Source organism: Ursus maritimus, unplaced genomic scaffold (genome assembly GCF_017311325.1).
Source record: "Ursus maritimus isolate PB19 unplaced genomic scaffold, ASM1731132v1 scaffold_3, whole genome shotgun sequence".
Classification (NCBI taxonomy): domain Eukaryota; kingdom Metazoa; phylum Chordata; class Mammalia; order Carnivora; family Ursidae; genus Ursus; species Ursus maritimus.
The window spans coordinates 66,561,017-66,578,799 of NW_024425563.1; the positions used below are offsets into that span (position 1 = coordinate 66,561,017).

The 17,783-nt window shown below is 42.7% G+C and overlaps 1 protein-coding gene across 4 annotated transcripts in view; it reads right to left on the reverse strand.

Annotated features, from left to right (window-relative positions):
• The window catches only part of DYNC1I1 (dynein cytoplasmic 1 intermediate chain 1), a 265,154-nt gene that overhangs the window by 18,715 nt on the left and 228,656 nt on the right, over nucleotides 1-17,783 (reverse strand). For all 4 annotated transcript variants that reach the window (XM_008686272.2, XM_008686271.2, XM_040644258.1 and 1 more), the window contains one exon: nucleotides 3,123-3,263. In XM_008686272.2, coding sequence (XP_008684494.1) covers nucleotides 3,123-3,263 — 141 coding nt within the window. The remainder of the gene's footprint in view (nucleotides 1-3,122; nucleotides 3,264-17,783) is intronic.

The following is a 17,783-nucleotide window of genomic DNA, read 5'->3' on the forward strand; positions in this document are numbered from 1 at the left end:
AAAAAAAAATACAGTGAGAAGAGGGCCCTAGAGATGATCTCACGCCACTGTTGAAGGTCTGGGTCTACTAAACAGGTCATTTTAGGGTGGAAACCTGACATGTACTGTGCCTTAGCTCTCTCGGCATTCTGCTAGTCAGAAAAGTGAAACCATCTGTTTATAGAAGATTATTGACCCAATACCTATCTTTAAAATAGCAATAAAAACTCCATCATATGTAAGAATCTATGTTTAAACTTAATCTTAAAATCAATAAAAATTATTTTACCCGCTTAAATCACTGTACGTCAGTTGTGAACAAAAATGTAAAACAAAAGTCCCCAACTCATTTATTTTTAAAAAAATACACAATTTCGACAATAAAGGTACCTGCTGTGCAGGCTGGAGCTTGAATTTTTAACCAAACCTTTCAAAGGCCAAAACGATGTGAATTTAGATGGGCCGTACTTCTGTCAATATGCTTTATTATTAGTGTGCTACTCTGCGAACAGTTCAGAGCTTCAGCGGGACAGTTTTCAGACTTAGTTTTTACCCCATAATTTAGGGAGATTGTGTAGGATCGTACCTTACCTAACTCTGTTCGAGATCAGATTTTATCAATGAATAACCTCAAAGAGTGAATAAAAATGTTGCATCTTAATATGAATATGTTAAAAAGCTAATCACTCAAACTGATTTCCGATACATTTTAAATTATGCCTAATACATTTGAAAGAATCTTATTTATTGAGAATTAAGTAGTACAGTAAACTGGGACAATTAATATTTTAACCATTTAAAAATACCTTTCTAAATATTATAAATGGTAAAAAAAATGACTATCACAGCCTATAATATGTGCTAAAAAATTATCCTCATGCTGAAGGAAATGATAAAGTATATTTTATTAGTTTGGCCCATAATGATCTTTCAAAAGTTGATGAAACTTTAGTGAAAATAATCCATATATTGGCTCTAACTTCTGTACTTTAGTTTCACAGTTATTTTCACATTTTTTTCAAGGCTCAATCATTTTAATTGCAAAGACAAGGATATATACAGCATAAATTACCCCACAGTGTGGAGGTCAGTGATACTGAGGTAGGTGAATACGAACTATCCTTGCACAGGAGCAATTGGGGTAACTTGTCTAAAGGTACAGTAATTTCAACAACAGCAACGAATCACACTGGGAATTCAGTTTCTCTCTCTTTCTTTTTTACACAAATCTAAATCCCCATCTGACAAGTGTTTGAAAAATCTTGTTCAACTTGATCGAAAGCAAAAATGATCTAAGAGTTTAAAAAAGGGTTCAGTTCATTACTGGATTTGAATTGGATTCGCTATATCCATTATTATTCTGAAAGCAGAAATATGTTTACCACAAAACTAAGCAGTTTGCATGCCCCATAATGATTTTTTAAAACGTTTAGCTATAAAACTCTTAATGTGGTTGTGCTTTGATACCTAGAGAGAGAGGGGGGAAAAATGACATTTGGCAATGTTGACACATCGATTTCATTTTACCTAAAAAGCAGACTAAAAACAAAACCAAAGACGTTACATAGGAATTATTAAGGAGCGTGTGGAAAACTCACTCCACTGCATCATAGTGGGGTATCCCCTAAACATCACTGCTACTAGATCTGATTTCTGATATTGGGGGGGGGGGGGTCTCCTAAGCCAACCTGGAAAATACGTGTGTTTTGGTTGCCTTAAGTGAATGAGTTTGTTCCACCAGGTAGAAGCAATATGATTTTAATCAACAGTGATGAAAGACTTTGGGAAACCATCACAATGTTGAATAATAAGGCATCTTTTTATGAAAAGCAATAATGTTATGAACTTTTCAACATCCAAAGTGATGGGCATTGCATGTATTCATGCCTTCTGATCATTTTCAAAGATGCTTCATTACATAACTCTTGCCTTTGTCACATAGTTCTTGTAGCCAAAAGAAAACGCAGACTTGAAATATTTTCAAAAGATAACTGTTTGGCAGTGGCCACAGGTGTATATAATTTTGCGAGCTACAATGGCTCAGAAATAACACCTGAGGGATATTTCCCTGCCCGCTCCCACAAAAAATACCAGGGGAGCCTTCTCCTCCTCATATCCTCCAGCTGTAGGCTTCCTAATTAAAAAGGCTGAGCTGCTTCCTGCTCAAAACACTTCAAAAGACCTTTCTCTTGTTCTCCACTTGACATATAGTTTGCAGTACTTGCTCCCCTTACCTGTCCCTTCTTATTTATGGAGAGCCGCCCTGAATCAGAAGCCAGGAAGTGATGAAGAGACCATTTTATTGTATTGAATTGAAGGACATTCAATATTCACGTTAAAAAAAAAAAACCACAAAAAACCCCAAGTAGCTGAATTAGCACCTCAGTAATTTTAAGGGTGTGGGAAAAGGGGAAAACGCACATGGCATATTTTTTTAAAACGTAAAAAAAATAACAATTTTTAAAATGAGTATTTCCTTATTGTTAATTCCCCTTTTTAAAAAACGGACCATTTTTCACTTGTGAAGTACTCTAAATGTGACACGGTGAAATCCCGTTTTCTTAAACACTACGTTTAACAGACATGTTCAGAGTTACAAACTATTGTGAAAGTCTGCCTATAACTTCAATATTTTAGACGAGGATTATTTACCTTGTAAAAATCAGATGGAGGATAGATCTAAACGCAGTCAACAGAATCCTCTTTTACGGATTTAAAGTAGAAAGTGTGGGATAGCAAACACTGACAAATAACCCTTTCTAAAAGCGCAATCTCGAGTCAGTGTCCACAAAAGCGGACTTTTCCAAGTACTTGCCAATAGAGTTATTTCAACACTGCCCTGAAATATGCCTGTGTGTCCTTTCCCACAGGGAAAGGCAGGAACACACATCACTTCACTCCTTGCAAGGAAGGGTCGTCAATTGCCCAGGCTCTGCCACGGGTTGGGGAAGAAGTGAGATGACATGATTTTGGGCCGGTGCGTCTGCCCATTCAGAGCAGTCGAGAGTGGGGGTCGGCAGCCCAGCTGCAATTGGAGGGTCAGTCCAAAAAAAGGCCGTGTAGGAGAGAGAGGGGGAGACGGAGAGAGGCCGGCTGCGCCCTCCTCCCAGCCCTCCCGCCCGGGCGCCTGCGCCGCCGCTCACCTCGGTGTCATTGTTGAGGTTCCAGAGGTCCAGGCGCCCCATCCCGTCCACGCAGGCAAAGAGCGCGGGATGCACGGGGGACCACATGACATCGTACACATAGTCTGCATTGTCTTCAAAGGAGTAGAGCGGCTTGTTGTGCTGTAAAGCAGAGAGACCGTGAAGACTCCGTGGCGCTGCCGCTGCCTCGGGCTGTCTAGCGAGCCTAATTAAAAACTTTGCACATTCACAAAGTGTCATAAAACTGCCCGAGATGAAAGTCCTCGAAAAGGTGAACCGCAGCTTTAATGTGACTAGAACTGTCCAGTGGCACAAATAAATACCGGGGGACGGGCGGGGGGAGAGGCTGGGTGGGAAGCGGGAACTCTTAAGGGGCTGGGGGGCCGGGGACCTGCGGGGGAGGCGGTTTCAGACCCAGGCGGACGAGACATTCCACGCAGGTGGACGGGGCTGCCCATTAGCTCGGAACTGTCGCCCAGGTTACGCTCTGCGAGTCGCGCGGGACTCAGACCCCACCGCCGTCCGCCTGCGGGGCTCAGACCCGCGGGAATGCTCTGGAAGCCCAGGCAGGCCCGTGCGGCCCCGGACCTTCTGCATAGAAGGCAACGCCTGCCACCTCGTGGCCGTTTTCTGTAGCTGCAAGTCGGCTTCCCGGCCAACTCTAGGCCGGATTCGTACTTCAATGGTTCCTTTGCGGCGGGAAGGGGAACACGGGTTTTAAAGGGATTTGTAGCTCTTCTGGGAGGTTAAAGATCTCGCGGTTCTAAGACCCTGGTCTCTCCCTACTCAGGTGGACTGGTGCGGCTCAGTGGAGAATCCCTGAACCTTCACAGAAGATAAGCCACATTTTCTAGATCACCCAGTATTTCCAGCAGCCCTGAAATTGGTGTTTTGGGGGAATGCATTAGCACACCCCCATTGCATACAAATGCTTCCACTCCAGAGGGATACAATAAATTAAAATGGCACTCTTGATTTCCAGTGACTATTGTCACATCAAAATAGCGCAGAAGTCAGAGGCAAGTTTGAAAGTACACCAGAAATAAAATGTAATTGGACTTCATGAATTATTCATTCCATCTGGCTTGTCTTATTCTAATTTCTGCATAATGGCTTTACTAATCCCTGATCAATTAATGTAAAATGAAATTTAAATGATAATGAAAGCCCTAGAGATAAAAGAAATTAAGTATTCTTATATCCTCTGACAGAAATCTAAACAATGGGAGTTTTTTTCCACAATGTCTTCATCCAGTCAGCTGTCTGTATTCTCTTCATGGGTTCGACTGAATGTGCAGGCCAGAGTAGTAAGATAAAAAAATATAACACATAATATGAACAATCAAATCCTTTCTGCATGGAATGTGCAAAGAATCTATCTGTAGGTAACAGCTTCAAACATTAGGGCGAACTCCGGAAGCGTACTGTCAGCAAAGGTCGAATGCGTGTGCTGGAACCGAAGTGAGAAACACCAGTGAGAAGACAAAAACCTAGAGCAAAGATTTGTGAAGGTAGTAACCGGAAGTGATTTCTCTTTCCATGAATTCTGTTGCACTGGCGTTGCTCAGAATTGAACACAATTACAATACTAGTAAAACAACGCAGATTTTAGTCGGGCCCCTGTGCACGAGGGGGGTGGATAGCAGATGCGTGAGATGTGTTTTATTTGCAAAAAGTGTCTAACGGGGAAGTAATTTGAAAAAGGACATATGATCTTGGGACCTCAAAGAAGAATTAAGTGGACATGAGCCTTATAGTTTCGTATTTTAATATTCTATAACTTTTATGCCAGAATGTTTATTATAAACTATGCTTGCAGTATGATTTCGAGGTAAAATTATTTGCAAATTGCTATTTACGGTGCTTCTTGCTTTCTCTCGTGCTTTGGACTAGGTGATTCAAACTACCTTGTCCAGAGAATATGAATATCCAGTGACACCTTAAAGTGGCATGATTGTATCATTATTCCTTACTGAGATAGAGTAGCTGGTCCTTCACTGACCACTTGTGAATATTAAATTGTAACTCTGAGTAAAAGACTATTCCCGCCCCAAATTCTTGATTTTATAGCTAGCTAGTCACTATTTGTTAAAGGACATGAGTAACACATTTTTCTTCAAGTCAAAGGGTGGAAAACACATGCTTAAAAAAAGTTGATTCTCTCAATATCCTCTCTCAATAACCCAGCTGGTAGCACAACTGAGTATACAGAGGTCTAGATAGAGACACATACATGAAACACATATCATCTCTACAGTCCTGTTTTGATTAATTATAAAACCACCCAACCTTAAACAGTCCTTTACTAGAAAGCTGATACTATTTGCTACATCAGTTCTCCCAAGAAATTATCCTGTTAATCTCTACTTTGTTTCTTTCCTTTTTTCTTTTAGTTGCTGTTTCCGTGAGAAACTTAGTCAAAATTGTCATATATCCTGGAGACTTCACTTTTTAAACATCTGGAAATAACAGCCATTGTTCATGTTACCAAAATCCAATTTTCTCATGTTTAGTAGGATTGTGTTGAAATGCTATTACTGTCTAGGTTTTCCTCCAACTTCCTCATCACCCCTGACCCTCAAGATTGAACCTCCCATTGTAAAAATCACTGGTACGTTATTCTGGGTTACAGTAGGTGCACGTTTTGTGGAAGGAAGAAGGGCTTCTGTTTTCAAAGGCTTTGTTTTAACCTTGATAAATTCACAGGTTGGAAAAATTCTTGGTCAGGATTAAATCCATTGTCAGGATACCAAGTGGACTGACAGAGAGGAACCGCTAGTTCCCAAGTGTAATATTATAAGCTCTGGGCATAGGCTAATGCCCCCTTCCATCCTTAAGCAGTGCTATTTTGAATAGTACTTGTATTTTTTTTGAGAAAGGAATTCTTCATTTTTTTTTAATTTGGGGCTCAAAGGTAATCTGAAAACACCATTAAGAATCTGGCGCTGGGGATAGAGGGGGGCATTTGTGAGGAGCATGGGGTGATGTGTGGAGGCGCCGAATCCCTGTATTGTTCGCCCGAAATGAATATAGCACCATGCGTGAATGAACTGGAATTAAAATAAAAACTTCAAAAAGTTATGCACAGCTACACACGTCCTGCATGTGTGACACATGCCAATGAAATAAAGCCACGACACCCTATGCTTTAGACAAGTTTCCGGGGCCGTGCCCCAAACCCCAAAATATCCACATACAGATCAGCTTGACTTTAATGCCCTGACTCTGAAACAGCGCAGAGAAGCAGGCGACCCGTCACCTCCCAGACAGAGGCGAAGGGCAGGGAAGGGTAAATTGTTGGGTGTTTGCTGTGCATGACTCTACACACACATTGTCTAATTTAATCCGCATAAAATCTCGGTAAGGTAGACGGTATTTACAGAAAAGAAAATTATAGTTCAGGAAACTTAGGTGGCTTTCTCAAGGCCACGGAGGTTGTAAGTGGTGGAGCTGGATTTGGTTCTCTGGTTTTCCTAGCTGCTAAGCACAGCCTCGACTTGACGGAACCACATGGTCCTCTACGAAACATAGCAATGGTCTTCGGTCTTCCACCAAAACAACAGCCCTGTTACCTGTTGCTCTGTTCGATTCAACTGATATTTACTAAGCACACACTGTGGAACTTGTAGGAAGGGCTAAAAAATATCACAGAATGTTTATTTCGTTTCCTGAATTGAACGTTAATAATCCTGAAGACGTTACCCATACAATTCCAGGCATCCTTAGCCCCTTATGACAATATCAGAAATCTTTTTCTCCAAAAAACTGGGAATAGGATGGGAATGGCCCATTAACCAGCAGGGATTAAGAGCAGACCATGCACTAGAGAGTATCATAAAATGATGCCAGGAGGCAGAGATCTGGGTTCCAGTTCACCGACTGCTACACAGCTTTGAGTGAGGGGCTGCGATCACATCATCTGAAAGAGGATAACACAGGACACCTGGGCCAGAAAAGGCAAGAGGAGAAAGTGGACGCAGACTACAGACGTTGGCAATTTCAACCTAACACCGTGGACCTTAGTTTTTTCGTCTGTAAGATGGAAGGCAGGAGCAACTGCCTTCAAGAGTTCGCACTGGCTTTCCAGGACTATGTTCTGCAGTAAGGATCGAATGGAATAAAGTCTGTGAAAGTTTTTTTTTTTTTACAAAGAGTTATTCAAAGATAAGGGTTATAATTAAAGCCATCTTCCTTGAGGTTCTGTGAAATTCACATCAGTGACTTTAAAACATTTTTTATTTCATAAAAATATACATCTGAAAATGTACTGGGGTGAAAAACTGGAAATCATGAAAGTAATGAGAGACCTCTTATTTGATCAACTAAAGAAGGAATAAAGAATGTTAAATTTACGTGGGAGAAGCAGGTAGTGAACTCTGTTCCAAAGGGAAACTACAACATCCATCAACGTTTTACAATAAAGACTTGATCTCTTGATTTGAGCTTTGATTTTATAAGTTTACTTCTGACAATGGCTAGAGCTGCATATTTTTCCAATCAGTTAACTATAAAATGATTTCAGGAAAGGGAAGTTCTATTTCTGATGTCAGGTCTATACCGAAGTCACATTTAGAGAATATAACATTTGTTTTATTTTTCTTTATGTTGTTTATTTTCCTCTCATCAGAATCTCTAGGCATCCCCAGTAGGGCTTAGAATTTTGAAGGTTGGTGAATAGGAAGATTTGTGTCAACATGCCTCCTAACACCTCCAAACACTGTGGTTCTTGAGGTTGTGTTTGCCTCTAAATGATTAGCTTTCAAAGCAGATTTAGTAGAAATGTTTACCCAAACCATGAAAATTTCTTTTGGAGCAGAGGGGAAAGGGGGTGGGGGGTAATACATGGGTATGTGGGGAAGGGGCCAGAAAACTAATAGTAGAATTTCTATATTTTATTCTGAAGCAAAAAGAAAACAAATGGGATCTTACCTTGAAACTATATCCTGTTGGGAAAAAAACGATGACCAAAATACTAAACAATGAGTAATAAGCAAATGTCCTTCAAAAATTGTCATGTGGGTTCCTGTGAAGTAATTAAAATAAATAGCCAGCCAGTTCTTCCAGGAAACATTAAAATGTGAGACCACAATATCACTTTAAAAAAACCACCAAAGGACCCCAAAACTTCAGGCTCACACAAAAATGGATGCCTCTACCATAAAAAGAAAGTGCGTAAACAAACAAACCAAAACTCACAAACCAAACCAAACCAAAAAAAAAAAAAAAACAACTCTCTTGGCCAAATAGAGGTCTTGCGAATTTGGTACTATCATTAGAAAACATTATTTGCAACTTAATTTGGAATCCTTCTAAAGCACAAAGTATCCCGTATTTACTCTTTATTTCTATGGCTCATATTAAAGCAATACAGACTAGACCTAAATATCTTAACCTGCTCTATCACGATCAGAAATTGGAAATTAGACATAAATACTTTGGGTGAGCTATTCTTAACAGCTCATGGATAGCGGGTCGGCTTGTTGTCTGTATGCATTAGCCAAAACTATATAAGGACCTTCATTTGAATGAGCAAATTTAAAGTAATTACAAAGAAGTTTCTAGAAATCCAGGAATGTAGCATTTGCCTCTCTATAAATGTGGAAGTTTGGCTAAAAACGTACTGAAGCCACATAAAAGGTGTTCTTTGTTGCACTCCCTTCCTCTCCTGCTTATTTGCATGGAAGAATCCTCCTAATCCAGGAGGCGCCACCAATAAAGAGGATAATTATCCATATAAAAGAATGTATACATATTCACAGGTTTTGACTAGTATTTGAGTGTTTAAAGCCATGATAAAAACTACCAGCTTTGCCTAATTCATAAAAGGAATATCTCCCGCACTGGCATGATTTTCATGAATATCAGCTCCACCTAATGGTTCTTCTCTAAAATGGGCATTTGAGTAGCACAGACCTGTACAGAATCCGTGCGAAAACACTAACCGGACTGGGAGGCTCTCTTAAATTGCTGCCTGCATTCCTCTCAGCGGCGCTGGCTCTTTCGGTATGTTCTGCCTCTTTGCTTGAGCTGCGGCAGGGCAGAGGCGGTCACTGTATTGCCCAAACCAGGAGTGGCCGAGTTGGTTCCTTAGTACCACTGAGATGGCTCGTTCTCTGGACTGATACTCTCTCTCTGAAGGGCCACGTGGCCGTAGGAGGCAAAGAGTTCAACAGAAGCCCTCTGGTTGCTGCTGCGCCAATTCCATGTCTACTACGGTTGAGTGGTTTCATGTCCAACATGATCTCAGTTAGAGAAAGAAGCATTCAGCAGACGTAGGTAAAGGTCAGGTTGCTTAGAGACTGTATTCAGGGTAGGAGGGAAGGATGTTGGTATTAAGGATGAGGGGTGTAGAGGGATGATAATGGGTTGGACCTAGAAGCAGCTAGAAGCGTGGCTGTATCCTTGCCTTGAAGACTTGAAAAGTTAGAAGAATGCGTGCATGAAGTGGTATTTGCAGGCACGGTGGTGTTTATTCACTTATTACCTATTTAATGTCAAACTGTTTAGCTGCATTTTACTGGTGGTTAGATGAAGTGGCAGAACGTTTCCACGCTGATCCTGAAACTGTCAGCCTCCACTCTGGCATCCGGCTTACAAACTGTCTCACCAGTATAAATAAACTGCTATATACCTATGTATGTATAATTCTTAAAGAAATATTTAAAATATATAAAATTATAAACCTAGATCCATGCATTATACCTTGATTCGTACTTATTTCTAAAGTACACGTAAACATTCACTGGTCCCCAGAGCTAATCTGACATTAGTGGCCTCACTACACTTAGTAGATATGACATTTTGAAAAATTTCATTTTTGTTCAAAAAGTCACATACCCACATGCCCAGATTTGTGGGTTTAAAATCTAATGGTAAAATTATATAAAATGTTTAAAGATTTTGTTTATTTAAGAGGGAGAAAGAGAGAGGGAGCAGGAGGAGGGGGGTAGGGGGAAGGGCAGAGGCAGAGGGAGAAGCAGACTCCCCACTGAGCAGGGAGCCCGACGCTGCCGGGCTCAATCCCAGGACCCTGAGATCAAGACCTGAACCGAAAGCAGACGCTTTTAACTGACTGAGCCACCCAGGCACCCCAAAATTCTTTAAATTTTTGATTCTACTTCTTGCATCAGTAATTGATCACATATATATAGTCTATCTATACCTATATCCCTATATCTATCTGTCTTTATATACATCAAGGGTGCATTTTCAAAGGGTCAAGGCAAGTTTTTTGTAGGTCTGCACTCCTGTGTCTCCTGCTGTTAAGCGTAATACATCTTTTATATTATATCTAGTACTAGTATAGCTGATACTTAGATTTATTTCAATCATGGAAAAACCAAAAAAGGAGGCTCGCACATAGCAGAAGTTCAAAATATTCTGTTATACCTAAGCCAAATTGAAATTAATCTTTTCAAAAAGCAAACAGAAGCTACACGTCAGGTGAAGAGATTCAGGACTTTGTACATGGCTGTGGGGAAATAATCTACATTAATTAGGAGCCCTGGACAAACTGCAGGGTTAAGGGGTCACGTAAAGCTGGCCAAGGCCAAGATGGACCCACACTGATGTGGTCCAAAAACAATTACTTTGGGTGGTAAAAATGGATTTTGATTTATCTTCCCACATCAGACATACAGGGTAGATTAGATCACGAGGCAGGGGTGGAGACATCTTTGAATCTCGTAATTATGAGGACACTGTGTCTGTTGTTTGTTACCCTCATTCTCTCTTTAATATCATTGCTTAGAAGGAAAAGGTGGGGTAGGCAACTCGTGAAAAGGAAAGGCAAATGTTTCCACTCTGGTTCAAAGAGCCACAGAAAAGATCCACGGCCCTTCCTTCTTGCACAATGGGAAAGCCCAGGCAGTTGGGGGAAGGAGTCTCAAAAGTATTTGCACTTACATGGATCATTCGCACCTTCTGGATAAATATGTGTTGGTGGGTGAATCTGGGGGGGTGTGTGGGTAGGGGTAAAAGGACAGGAAGTATGAACACAGGCTACGTCTGGCTATGACTTGATGATCACATTCTTGTGGTTTCTTTTAAAGTTAAAGTATTCTCCCTGGGTGAGCTTAAAAAGGAACCCCTTTTCCCCCCATCCTCCACCTCCCACCCCCCCCACAGAGAACAAAAAGAAGGAAGGAAGGAAGGAAGGAAGGAAGGAAGGAAGGAAGGAAGAAAGAAAGAAAGAAAGAAAGAAAGAAAGAAAGAAAGAAAGAAAGAAAGAAAGAAAGAAAGAGAAAGAATGAATTGGATGACTGGCCATGCAGAATTACTGAAATCCAATCTTAACTTTGGCTATCTTGTGTCCGAAGGGAGGGGAAGATGGGTGAAATGGGGATGAGGGGAGAAAAAAAGTGAGGCAGACGCCACCTGAACGGTGTGTTCATCAGAAAGGCAGCCAGCGGGGCTCTGGGGTTGTGGGGAAAGCGCGCTGTCATCGGCCTGTGTTACTGGCAGTGAACTACTGATTTTGTTCATCTTCTTTCCTATTCGAAGTGTTATGCTTAGATTCTGTCATAGCAAAAACTTTAACTTGTGATTTTTATTGTGTTCTTCTGATGTTTAAACACTGAGCAGAAGTAAATATGCTCGAGGCCCTTTGTTAGAAGTATGTACTTTTTAGATGTGTTCATCTCAGTTTAAAATAATCTAACCCATTTTAACAAAGTAAGTTATTTCGCTTAGGACATCCAGGAGTATTAACCTATCAACAGTGAATTATTAAGGACCTACGTATGCTTTCTACTTCGGGCCATCAATAGAAGCAATCTAAGCTCTAATTCTGTTCTCAAGGACTCACAATCCAGGTAGGACTATGAAAATTATGAAATAAAAGGAAAAGGATACGGTTTATTTGGAGGTCTATTTTCTCATTTTGTCCCAGAAGGATCTATGGTGTCTTACAAATTAAATGTCTGCAAAATTAAGAATAAACACACAGCAGAAGCAGGTAGGACAGACAAGGTTTCCTAGGATTCTGAGATAAGCTGATTATTATAGTCGGGTCCCGAAACATCCCTAAATCTCCTGACAACTAAGACAAAACATGTCGTATCACAAGAAGGTATGTAAATTTCACCATCTGAAGCAAGAAAGATTATAAATTCCTCCTCAAAGACACATTTTTGGGAAAAACTCAAGGAGGAATTTACCATGTCTGTGAATCCCTGGAAAAGAGACTGGGTTTCTGTCTTGTTTATACCAAAGAAAAAGAACAAGTATGTAGCCAGGTGCGAAATTCTGTGGTGCAGCTGTTTGGTGCCAGAGGAATTCGGAGATTCGGGGGGGAGTGGGTGTTGGTGGTTACCATGGTCTGATGTGGTCAAGGAAGGTATTATCTAGGACAGGTGATGGAACCCGCCTTGAAAGATGCCTAGACTTTGACAGATGGGAAGGAAGCCCGTCAAGGAGGGGAAAGCAAAACATGCAGAGACCTGGCTGTGAAAATCAGCACGGAATTCCCAGATGGATGGGAAGCTGAGGAGTGGGAACAGCCTGGTGGACCCTGAGAGTTTGTCCTGAGGAATAACAGGAAATAATTCTGGTTTGTTTAGGGTGGGGTTGGGGCCATGTTATGAATGGTCTTAAGTATAGAGTTCAGACTTTTCGAAGCCATGAGCTACGAACTTCTTCAACGGGGATTGGTACACGTGCTGAGCATTGTACTTTGCGCTGAACGGACGCAGAGGTGCCTATGTTCACGTGTTTTCAGTTTTTCCAGTGTGGACAGCTGAACAATGATCATTAATTGAGTAGAAAGAAAAAGAAACAGAGTGGGGAAGGAAGACATAGTTTGTATTTTATTTTTTTTCTAGTTTGTACTTTAAACATGGTACATTTGAGTCTCTGGAGAAGATACTCAGGTTAAGCCGGCAGTGGAAAGGTAGGTCTGGGATTGAAAGGGAGGACAGGCTTGAAGTCCATGCCCAGGAAGCATTCATGAGAGAGGCTGAGGGAGAGGAGACGGTGGAGAGGAAGGAGACATTTTGAAAAACTGGGCCAAGGAAGTGAAGGGGAAAGAACCAATGGAGAGGTCTAAGGCAAACCAAGAGACATAACAGGGGCTGGAGAGGGCCACAGGAATGAGACGCGGAGAGTACAATAGAAAATGAGGACTAAAAAAAAGCCATTGCATTGAGCAAGTAGGGGCTTACGAATGGCCTCAGAGAGAGAAGTGTCAAAAGACTAGTCAGGTTTGTTGAGGAGGGGGTCGGGATCTGTGGCAGGGGTGGGCGAGGGTGAACATTGGCTCTTCAAGTGCTTTGGCAAGCTACACCAAATTTTAGGACATGTTTGTGATATTTTAAGCTAACCTATCCATCGAATCATGAACCACCAATCTCTAAGAGGATCCTAACATCACTGGTGTTTGTGTTCAGGGCTGCCTCCTTTTTTTTCCTCAAGGTCAACCCACTTGGCATTAGTCTCCTCACGGCTGAACCTCTGCCTTCCCTGATCAATTCTGTATTCAGCCTCCTCCCTGGGCTACCTCTTATTCTTCCAGCATGCTACTTTGGTTCAGAACCTGGCCCCTCACCCTGGTACCTTGAAACCTAATCTCTTACGAAAGTTTTAGTTGCTGCCCAGTCGTGGCAAAGATTTCAGTGTGTTTGTACACCGGAGGCAAGGACCAGGAGCGGGGCACTGTTTTGAGGAGGAAAAGTGATGTGAAAAGTAGTAACAAAACATAGGCTACTAGTGACTTGGACAGTAGGAAATCTAGCCGGGAATTTCCTGTGTATTATAGGAAAAAAGTGTTGAGACTTACATGTCTGATGAATGATAAGTTTTATCTCCTTAAAAACAAAAAAACTTATCCTTGGATTGAAAGCATCAGTATGTACCCGAGAGGATCTGTAACATGTACATTTCAATTGGTGTGTGTGTGTGTGTGTGTGTGTGTGTGTGTGTGTGAAAGAGAGAGAGAGCAACAGACACACACACACACACACACACACACACACACAGACATACTTTTCCATGGATTATTCTTATTCTTATATATGTATTTGTCTGGAAACAGGAGAAAGGTACACTGACTAGGGAAAAGCCTGAATCCAAAACCACCACGCAGCAGCTCGGTACCCTGCACCAGTCAGTAAATATATTCTGGTCATGGTGACAACAGTGGAGTGGGTCTTTGGATTCAGAGTCAACAAAGTCACTTCTTACATTAACCACATTGCACCAACTGTTCCTGCTACTTTCCCTCAGCATCTGCTGCCCCTGGGAGTCCACTGTGGGAGCTGGAGCTCTTCAGGCACTAGGAATGGTGTGTGTGTGTGTGTGTGTGTGTGTATGAAAGAACCTCATGGGACATTCATTATTGTTAACTTTTTTGGTCCCTAACGAAGGGTGAACTGTGATAACGAAATATCCTTAGCTCTTGTTATGGGCTGCATTGTGTCAGCACCAAAATTCATATGTTGGAGTTCTCACACCCCAATACCTCAGAATGTGACTGATTGGTGACAGGATCTTTAAAGAGCCAATTAAGGTTAAATGAGGTCCTGCGGTGGGCCCTAGTCCGATACAACCGGTGTCCTCGTGAGATGAAGACATTAGGACACAGACATGTACAGAGGAAGAACCATGTGAAGACACACGAAGACCCCATCCGCAAGCCGAGGAGAGAGGCCTCGGGAGACATCAACTCTGCCATTACCTTGATCTTAGACTTCTCACCTCCAGAGCTCTGAGGAAATAAATTGCTGTTGCTTTAGCAGCCCGGTCTGTGGTTCTCTGTCATGGCAGCCCCAGCAAACTAAAAGAGTTTGCAAATGAAAAGGAACACTTCCATTTCCCCGGCCTCTAATGCACACCCACGTGGGCACATTCAGCCTACAGTCTGTACGTAGGGAATTGCCCCAAGAGTGCAAGACAGACACTGCTTCTGAGCAGCTCTTCCCCTTCCTGATCACGTCCCCTTGTGATCTCTAATGGCACCTCTACCTTGCGCCTTACTGCCCCTTCCACTAAGGGGGCCTGTACTGAATACAAAAATCTGCTCCCTTCTGGAGACAGCAGAGCCTCTCTTTCTCACTTAGCTTTAAATCACACCCGGCGTTCTGCAGGGGTGCGGAGACGATGGGGACAGGTGAGGACGGGCAGTGGAAAGCTGTGTGGAATTCAGTGCGATCTCAATACAAATGGGCCGCATTGCAGGAATGGCGCTAAGCAGCAACCAGAAATTACAGTTGTGTTCAATTCACTCAGTCACTGTAGCCTGAAGACAGAGCTATTTTCCCCCCAGAAACAGAAGTCTTCTGTGCTTGAGATGAGAGTTTATTTTGGTTTAATTTTGTCACCCTCTGCAGCTCAGTCTTGGCCTCCTTTTCTTTTAGGAAAGGTAGTCGGGGACTGAGCTGGGCGGTGGGGTCAGAGGGCAGGGAACGGCGAGGCAAGCAGGCGGGGCAGATGGAGCGTGACGCGGCTCCTGACACCGAACCCTCTGGTCCAGGGGTTGGGGTGAACCTTTAGACTCGAGCAGGCAGGCCCCTGCCCAGCTCTCCTTTCTCAGCCTCCTTCAAGGCTAATTACTGCTGAATGGGTTCCTGAGGCTGGAAAAATTTCAAAGAATTTTTGAATACATCTCTGCAGTTCTCTTCTCTTAACAATAGGATCTATCAAACAGCGAGGGGAAGGCTCTGTTTAAAAGCGCCGACAGGAGATCAGAAGAATGTGTTTGATTGCTAAAGTGACTAATTTATTTTTACACAGTATTAATGATGCTACAATAACCAATATCTGTAGCCTGGTTTTGACAGTTTATTGCAAGGGTTCTCATTGTTTAAAAAAGAAGAACAAGGAAAAAAAAAAAGAAAGTACGGAAGAAAGAGAGTGTTTTATTTTGCTACATTTCCATTTGTTAACAAAACTCCTCATAAGCAAAACCAGAGGTCATTAGCGAACAACCAAAACATGTCTGTCTCCAGAAGAATACAACTCCCTTCATCGTTTAAAATACAGCTCTGCTGAAAGCCCAAATCATGACAAATCCTTAACATGAAAAATTCAGCGCCGACTTGAAACCACCTGACTTTACTCTGGGTTTGTGTTCCTTAAAATTACCTAGAAAATACCATAATCTTCTCTTCGTGCGGCTGGATGGGGGCCAGGGCCCTGGCTCCAGAGGCAAAGGGCAAAACTAAAAATCACATCGGAACAGACAGCTCCACCCTGTCTCCCAAGTCCACTTGGCCCCGTGACAACGAGTGAGGTCTAAAGCACATTCATCCACGGCCTGGGTTTCTGGCCCCAGCTCAAGCCTCTTATAGGACAACCAAAAATGAAATCCAAAATGTTATCACCCTCGCCTTTAGAAGTCAAATGGGCTTAAGTGATCGTCCTGCGTACGGTGAGTAGTTCACATCTGCCATGTAATAGAGACCCGTAGAGCCCTATGAAAATGTAGTTTTGTTTAGGAGAAGGACCCTTAGCTGGGAGTTTACATTCCAAAGGGATTTTTGACAATAATTGTGTGAGGTGTCTACACACGTGTATATGTCCGTGCACGAGTGAGACTGAGAGAGAGAGAGAGAGAGATTTCCACATCAAACAAAACCCTTTGAGAGTGAAAGGTAGGAATGGGGACTCCACCGTGGGGGCCTGCTTACCTGGCGCCCCCAGACTATGGGTAAGCCTCTCTGCCCTTCATTCTCCTTCACTGAAAGTTCAGTTCCTAAGGACTCACTCTCCCCACGCCCCCCACTCCGACGCCCTGCTCGGCGCTCTGGGTGGGTGAGAGCCAGGAGACACTGTCAGGTCATTTTACCTCCTGCCGGGCCAGTGACAGGCCCAGTACCAATAACTACATTGAGAAAGTACGTCCACGCCACAGACCCCAGGCCGGCCCTCCAACAAGACAACCGGGCTGTGAATACCACCGTCTGGTCCCACCGGGGCAGATCAGTGCTGAAGTGGTAGGGCCGGGCTTTCCAAATACGCTTTCCCCGATCCCCTAATCAAAACCCTCTGCTCCAGCCAGTGTCTGCCTTCTCGGACGCGGCGTCCCCTCTGCACTGTGAAAACCTTCTGGCCTTCGAGCCTTTGTTCCCCTTGGACAATGTTCTACTCGCTCCCCTTCTCCCAGTGAAGCCCTGCCTCACCCACAATCCCCCCTCAAACACCCCCACAGGCACAGAGTTGTCTCCGTCCCCCAGGCCTCAGACATTGTTTTGCGATGTCTTTCCAGGCACTGCGTCTGGGGCTGCCTTGGAGTCTGTCTGACTCAGTTACATTTAAATATATTCTTACTTCATTCCTAAATTGTTGTTTAGTTTTCCATGTAGAGCTAGGGCTTTTCTTTCTTTCTTTCTTTCTTTCTTTCTTTCTTTCTTTCTTTCTTTCTTTTTCTTTCTTTCTTTCTTTCTCTTTCTTTCTTTCTTTCTTTCTTTCTTTCTTTCTTTTTCTCTTTCTTTCTTTCTTTTTCTTAAAAAACTTAAAACTTTCTTAAAAACTGCTCATTATTTACAGCAGTTTTACACTCACGGCAACGCTGAGCAGAAAGTACAGAGATTTCCCACGCCCCCCGTCCCGACACACGGCCAGCCTCCCCACTGTCCGCAGCCTTCCCAGGGTGGCAGGTTTTTACAAGTGCTGGATCTACGTGGATACAGCGTTACCACTCCAAGCCCACAGATGACATCAGGGCTC